Raw genomic sequence first — 7,979 nt, forward strand, 5'->3', positions numbered from 1 at the left:
CCCCCGCGCCCGGTCCCGGCCCCCCGCGGCAGCCGGGCGCCCTCCCCGGGCCGCCCCCCGCGCCTTTGCAGCGGGAGCGGAACCTCGTTCTGCTGGCGGAGAATAAAGAGCGAATGGGGCTTTTGGCGCCAAATGCCAGCACCTCCCTGCTCGTATGGAAATCGGGGAGGTGGGGTTACCCGGCTCTCGCTTTCCTCTTTTTTTTTTATTTTTCTTTTAGTGCTCTCCTCCCCGGGTGTATCAGCTTTTTTTTTTTCCCTTTTTTTTTTTTTTTAAAGCCTTTTTGGAGGGTTAATAATATCCAGCAGCTTCAAAGGCAGCCAGTGACAGTCATCTGTCTGCAAGCAAAGGGTGAATGCGGAGGCTCGGGCCAGCCGCGGGGGCCGGGCGGGCTGGCGCTCAGTAAAGTGCAACATACAAGATCATCTGCTTTTTTTTTTTTCCTTTCCCCTTGCCCCCGCCACTCCTCCCCCTTGCAACACCCACCACCATCACCAAGGAGGTAAGAAGAGGAAGCTGAAGGGTCTGGGCTGTAATAAGCAGGAGGACAAAAACCCAATCAAATAAATAACAATTCCACATCGCTTTTGAGTTGCTAAACTAGGGAGGATGGGAAGGCAAAGGAAGCGCAGGGGCATTGCAGTGCGTGAATGGGTTTTTCATTGAGCAGAATAAAATCCTGGAGGATATTTTGGTTTTGTTTTGGAGCTGTCGCATTGAGGTCGCCTGTGTTTTGTAGGTGCCTCTTTAGCGCTTTGCATTTTTAACGGTTTTAATGTATTTCACGAGTAGAAAAATGTACAATACTGGAAGTGTTCAGGGGGCGGGGCAGGGGGAGAGCAGCTGAGCCGGGCTCGTTTCTCTGGGTTTCATCATAAGGCTTTTAATGGATTTTTTTCGCCCTCCTTTTGGTCTCAGTTTCAGCGTCAGCTGTTGTCAACCCAGCAGAACGATTCCCCTTCGTGTTAGCTGAAGGGAGACGCTGAATGCCTCGGTTGGACTTAAAGTCTTTTTTTTTTTTTTTTTTTTTTTAATGTCTGATGCAACTGAGGTCTCGGAAGAGGAATGGGGCTGTGGTTGACTGGTCGTGGCTAGTGAGTGGGGGGTCCGGCCGAGGTAAGGGCAGCAGCGTGCGTTTCCCGGAGGTGAGGGGGGCTGGAAGGAGGTTGTGTGTGCTTGCAGGAGATTGGATTGCATGAAGTGGCAAAATGCGCAAAGTTGTTGTCCTTGCAACCTCTCCGTTGCTCTTGTCTTGAACTGGAAAAAGGGGGAGAAAAAAACTTCCCGTACCTTTCTTGGCAAATCAGGAGGCTTTGTTGGTGCGCCGGGTGGTTTTAATGCATTTTTGTGCGTGAGATTATTACATAAGGTTGATAATTTCTGTTGCTGCTGGATTTACCCTCCTCCTCTCCCCTCCCTCCTTGTGTTTTGTACGGATTTCTCTGGCTCGCTTTGAGTGAATGAACTGGCGGTTTGCGAAGTTGCAAAGAGCCCCTCCGCCCCCTTTTTTGCATCCTTCTCCTCTCCCCTTTGCACTGCTCCGCAGATGACAAAAGGAGTAAACTTCCTCTACTTTTGCTGGCATATTAAGAGGGCTTTCTGGAGAGATTACGCTATCAAAGCCTTGCATCTGCCTGCAGTTACTCTGCTGTTATGAGCGTTTGAAGCAGTTTGGGGAGAACAGGCGACTGCTATGTGCAAAAGCACAGAGGTGCTTTGCATCCTTTCTGTAACTTGCCGGCTGGTTTTGTGTCCTCCCGGAGCGCCAGGGAAGGCGGAAAGCTTTGCATGGGGAAGCACGACCTGATCGCTATTCTCTGAGTATCTTGAGTCGGGAGGTGTGTGAGATGCATTTTTTCCTCAACTTGCAAAAGGTTCCCTGATTCTTGCTATTGATAATGGGATTATTTTTCCCCCCCTTCGGTTAAGAGGAAGGGAGTCACATTCGTGTCTGTTTGTTTCTTCGTCTTTTAATTGTGGTTGGTTTTTTTTTTATTTTTTTTGGTTTAGTTTCAGGTCTTGGGAGAACCTCTCTTATTCCCCTTGGTGGAAATACCCGTAAAACCTGCATCTAAAACCATTGCTTGACCCAGGGATCAGCAAGAAGAGACCCGTAATGCCAGGAATGGTCAGTAAAAACCCAGACCTCGAGTTCGACTCTTTGCAGCCCTGTTTCTACCCGGACGAAGATGATTTTTATTTGTGCGGGCCGGACTCCGCTCCTCCCGGGGAGGACATCTGGAAAAAGTTCGAGCTGCTGCCCACCCCTCCCCTGTCTCCCAGCCGGGCCGGGCTCCAGGAGCATCCCCCGGGGGGACCCTCGGTGCCGTGGGGAGGGGCGGCCCTGGGGGGCTGCCGCCCCGCCGACCCCCTGGACTGGGCGTCCGAGCTGCTCCTGCTGCCCCCCGAGGCCGACCTGTGGGGCGGCTCGGACGGAGGCGACTTCTTCGAGACGGGCCTCGGCGTGACCAACAACCTCAACTCCATCATCATCCAGGACTGCATGTGGAGCGGCTTCTCCGCCCGCGAGAAGCTGGAGCGGGCGGTCAGCGAGAAGCTGCAGGGCAAGGCGCCCGCCGCCGCCGCCCCGCCGCCGCCCCCGGGGGCCGCCGCCGCGGGCAGCCCCGCCACCGCCAGCGGCCGTGCGGAGCTGGGCAGCGCTGTGCCCGAGTGCGTGGACCCGGCCGTAGTGTTCCCCTTCCCCGTCAACAAGCGGGAGGCGGCGGCGGGCCGCGCCGGGGCGGTGGCGGTGGCAGCGGCGGCCGGTGGGGCCCCGCGGGGCGGCCCGCCTGCCGCGCCCCGCCGGGACAGCCGGGCCAGCAGCAGCTCCGGGGACGACACCCTCAGCGACTCGGGTAAGCGCTCGCCGTACGCGGCCGCCCAGTCCTCGGGCGGGGGGTGGGTGGGTGGTGGCTCTGCCTCCGGGCGCCGAGGGCTCCGCGCCCCGCGGGCTGCCCGGGAGCCGGGCGGGCTGGAGGCGGCTGCGCCCCGATTCGGTCCCCGCCGGCGGCACCGGCGGGCAGGGCCGGGCGGGGCAGGGAGGGGTGCGGGCCGGCCGGCAGGCGGCAGCAGGCGCGGCGGCAGCGGCAGGGCCCCCCGGCCCGGGCCCCGCGGGGGCGGCGGAGCTGGGGGCAGCCGGGTGCCGGCCTCCAGTCCTGGCAGCAGCGGGACCGGAAGGGGCGGCGGGGCAGGAGCCCGAGCGCGCAGCAGGCCCGTAGGGCTGCGTGGTGCCGGGACCCGCCGGGGCTTCCTTACCTTCTCCTGCGGCTGGCGTGCCCCATCCCAGCGGCCGTGCTGGGGGTGCTGACGGGCAGAGCGGGCTGCCGCTGTCACCCTGGGGACGGGGTTTGTGGGGGGTGACCGTGTGTGCCCTTAGGCGTGATTTGGGAAGGCTGGAGCAGGCTCGTGACCCCCCAGAGCAGCGCTTGCCCCGTGCACTGACAGAACCTAAAATGCCCAGAAACATCCGTCTGTGCCTGCAGAGAAGTCCACTTGGGCTGAAACGTGGTTTCGCGTGTGTAGATGAGCTGGTCCGTATGACCATCGCCATAAACTTGGTGATCCGTCCCGGGTTTCAAAGCCTGCTGTCCCTTTAATGTCTGGTTTGACAGCTTTGGGTGAGGAAGCACTTCCAACAGCTGTCTTCTTGGCAGTGCACCAAGCGCCGGCTTAAAGGGTCCCCGGCTGGAGCAGCTTCACCTTCTGCCTCAGAACAAACCCAGCGATTGTTTCGTTTTCCGGCTGCTTTTCTCCCAAGCAAAGGCTGTGTTGTGGCACTGTGAGTGCCTTTTGTACCGCAGCTCTATGATTCCATTCGAAATACATACATTGTCTAAAAACTCTTTTCTGCCACTGCGATTATGTGGGTGGTAGCCCTGCTTTGATTGGAATTGTTTTAAATGAAAACTCATTAAACTTATTAAACTTACAGAAGTCACTGTTGTTCAGTCATTTCTTGCATATTACATACTTTTCCAGATCTGTATCTGACTACAGATGGTGGGCACACCCTGCTTTTGCCATCAGTTATTTCATTGCTGCTTTTACTGTACATATTTTGTCAATATACATCTGGGTTGATACTTGTTCGGGGTATTTTCTGTGAGAATAACGTCTATTTTATTTTCCATTTTCTGCTGCCAAAAGATGATGAAGATGAGGAAGAAGAGGATGAAGAAGAAGAAGAAATAGATGTTGTGACAGTGGAGAAAAGACGCTCCTCCTCCAACAAGGCTGTTACCACCCTTACCATTACGGTGCGTCCTAAAAATACCACTTTTCCATCAATCAGGACACAGCAGAATGAACTGATTTTAAAGCGTTGTGCACCGATTCACCAGCAGCATAATTATGCCGCTCCTTCTCCATACATGGAGAGTGAAGATGCTCCACCGCAGAAAAAGTTGAAAACTGAGGTGCCCCGTCCAGTAAAACCCACGATCCAACCAAAGTCTAAGAGTTCAAGTCCTCGAAACTCTGATTCAGAAGATAGTGAACGTCGACGCAACCATAATATCCTGGAGCGTCAACGGCGTAATGATCTACGGTCAAGTTTCCTCACATTAAGGGACCATGTTCCAGAACTGGTTAAAAATGAGAAAGCTGCAAAAGTTGTGATCTTGAAAAAAGCCACTGAATATGTTCATTCCCTTCAGGCAGAGGAACAGAAGTTATTGCTAGAAAAGGAAAAATTGCAAGCCAGACAACAACAATTGCTAAAGAAAATAGAATACAAGCGGACTTGCTAAACTTTGTTTTGTTTTGTTTTTTTTTGGCTGACCAGGACAGTCATTGCCACTTTGCACATTTTTGATTCTTTAAAAAAAATTGTGTTTTTTGACGTTAAGAATGTTGGTTTTACTTTCAATACAGTCCCTGAAGTAATTGACAAACTCTATTATCCGGGTATGGAGCAAATGGATGTTCTTGCAAGGAGTTCATTGCAAGACTACCAAACAACAATAGACTGCCTTTGTTTTTCTTAAGAACTGTAGATGGTGGGGATTTTTTTTTTTAATTGTTGTGAGCATTTGGAGCTGCTGATGACATCTAGTTAAGTTTTAAAATGTTCATTCCTAAGTTTAATGGTGCTTATGTTCTAGCAGATGTTACTTTAGGGGTTGGCATTCGTACCCCTGTGGGAATTTTCTGTAAATACCATCTACACACTTGCCTTTTGTACATGTCTTGGGTTATGAGAGGTGGCTTTTGCTACCAGTATTAGACTGGAATTTCATACCTAAGTACTGTAATACCTCAATGTTTGAGGAGCATGTTTTTGTATACAAATATATTGTTAATCTCTGTTATGTACTGTACTAATTCTTACATTGCCTGTATACTTTAGTATGATGCTGATACATAACTAAATTTGATACTTATATTTTCGTATGAAAATGGGTTGTGAAAGTTTTGAGTAGATATTACTTTATCACTTTTTTGAACTAAGAAACTTTTGTAAAGAAATTTACTATATATGCCTTTTCCTAGCCTGTTTCTTCCAGTTAATGTATTTGTTAATGTTTGGTGCATAGAACTGGGAAACTGCAAAGTTCTGTGTTTCATTTCTTCCAACGATGTACATTTAGTGCTGCGTCTTATAGCACTTTGAAATACCTCATGTTTATGAAAATAAATAGCAATTACATAATGTGCCATTTACTATTTTTCTTTTAAATGAAGTTCTTTTAAATAACATCTTTAACTTCACAGTGTTCATGGAATACAAAAACGTGGTCCCATATACTGGACACTTAAACTCTCAAACTATAGGTGATGCTCTACAAAAAGTCAGCTAGGCAGGACATTTCCATTTCTGGTTAAAAAGTAATTGTAGTAAAACAATTTTCCTGTTCTTTCATACTTCAGATGTCTCTTGTGATGTCAGGATCATCCCAGGGGACTGAATGTACCACAGTTAGTGGAAAGACTCCTGTGTCTTTTGAAGACTTCTGGAATATCCACTGTATGCAGAGAAGTGTGAGGGTTTGGAAATGCAACTAGCATCCTTCTGCGAAGGGACTGGCCTCAGTGTGGTAGACAGGTGGAGAAGTAAATGATGGAATTACACTTTGCTACAGCACAAAAAATGAAATATTTGTAGTAAACAAAGATCTTGACTTCTGTTCTTACTTGCATTACAAAAGGCTTATCCTTAAAGCAGTCCATCATGGCATAGGAGAATTAATCTTTTTGTTTGTAGCTGGAGATCCTGTTTGTTACTACCTGTGCTAGGTTAGTAAAATTAAAAATCCCAGGGAAGATAGAGTTCTGAGGTACAGAAAGCTATGGAGCATGTTGTCAAATGGCATGTAGTCTGAACAGTGAAACTTGGCAGGTGGTTGTCTCAAGAGGTGTGATGGCATTTGGTGTGATAGGAACAGGCGTGTAAGTCTGAAATATGTTTGGTCATTTTGGTAAGCTTTTGAAACCAAGGAGTTGTTTTATTTTCTAGTGTATGCAGGTATTTCTGACATTGTCTTTCCCTACAATCAGAAAAATAAGGTATGGATTGTTGACCAAGTGGCCAGTAAGTAGTTTAAGGATCAACTTGCAAGGAGCTAGTCTGGGATGTCTGCCCCTGCTTTAGCCACAAAGGAAGTAATTTGCTTGGTGATGGAGGTACAGAACATCTCATATTTGCTGTGAAGTAACAGAGAATAAAAGCAGTATGGGGACAAAATTGCCACAGTAATGGATGTACCATATGTCCATGCCCTACAGTAGCTGGTTGGTGTACCCATAACCTGTGCATTCTTGGGTCCCAGCCAGATTCTGTACCAAGAACACTGGGAATTGTACTTACTAGTCTTTCAGTGCAGTAAATCCACATTCTCAACAGACACAAATTGGTGTAACACCGTTCAGCTTCAGCTAGGTCTGCACAAGTTTATGCAACTTGAAGAATTGGCCTGAAAAGACCTACATCATCTAAGTTCGAACTTGAGGATCACGGTCATTCCATAAATAGAATCCTTGTTTTCATTCACTTGATGTGGACTCAATCATGCTTCTTCCGCTTTCCCAGTACAGTGAAATAAACAGTGTAAGACAAGGCCTAAGCAGAGACAATTGCTGTGTACAATCACAGGGTATATTTGATTTTACTAGCTACAATAAACAAACAATTTTCAGACCCCATTTTATTAGCAGTTTTTGTTGAACTGCTTATGTATTGTTTTCAAACAAGGTACAAGTCACATGGGTCTTGAAGGAGAAGGAAGAATTTTCAAACATCCATTCCATTGTCTTTCTAACCTGTGCCTGCTTGACTTCCAACAAGGGCTTCTTAACCTGAGTTTACAGTTACTCTTAATATAACATTAAAAAAAAAGTTACAGCTGTATACTGGCCAATACTTACCTAGCAGATGCAAATCATATTCTGAACAAGAATAAATCACAGAATGACCTATCACTGTCTCTTTACAGTCTAGGAATGTACTGTCTAAGGATTGAACATGCAAAATTGAACAGAAATTCCCTTCCCTTCCCTTCCCTTCCCTTCCCTTCCCTTCCCTTCCCTTCCCTTCCCTTCCCTTCCCTTCCCTTCCCTTCCCTTCCCTTCCCTTCCCTTCCCTTCCCTTCCCTTCCCTTCCCTTCCCTTCCCTTCCCTTCCCTTCCCTTCCCTTCCCTTCCCTTCCCTCCAAATCCTCCACTCAGAGCAGAGCCAAATTCTAGGTCAGATCAGGTTGCTCAGGGTCATACGCAGCCAAGGTTTCAATGTTTTCAAGGATGGAGATTCCACAGCCTCTCTGGACAAGACATTTCATTTTTTACTACCATGACTGACACAAATTTTCCTACTGTCTGTTTGGAATTTTCCTTGTTGCAACTCCTGTCTATTGCCTCCTGTCTTTTTGTGTTTAACATCCCAGAAGAGTCTGGCTCCACCTTCTCAGTAACCTCCCATTAGGTAGTTGAAGACAGCAATTACTTCTTTCTCTTCTTGAGACAACCCAGTCCTGTCTTGTGTTGTTG

At 48.6% G+C, this 7,979-nt stretch overlaps 1 protein-coding gene across 1 annotated transcript; it reads left to right on the forward strand.

Moving 5' to 3' along the window:
* The first annotated feature begins 1,050 nt into the window (after positions 1-1,050).
* MYCN (MYCN proto-oncogene, bHLH transcription factor) lies at positions 1,051-5,309 on the forward strand. Its single transcript, XM_068407724.1, has 3 exons — positions 1,051-1,116; positions 2,011-2,855; positions 4,147-5,309. Exons 2-3 carry the CDS (start codon positions 2,117-2,119, stop codon positions 4,746-4,748), a joined length of 1,341 nt encoding a protein of 446 aa, XP_068263825.1. The 5' UTR covers positions 1,051-1,116; positions 2,011-2,116; the 3' UTR covers positions 4,749-5,309.
* The last annotated feature ends 2,670 nt before the right edge of the window (positions 5,310-7,979 follow it).

This window comes from Nyctibius grandis, chromosome 1 (genome assembly GCF_013368605.1).
Source record: "Nyctibius grandis isolate bNycGra1 chromosome 1, bNycGra1.pri, whole genome shotgun sequence".
NCBI lineage: Eukaryota > Metazoa > Chordata > Aves > Nyctibiiformes > Nyctibiidae > Nyctibius > Nyctibius grandis.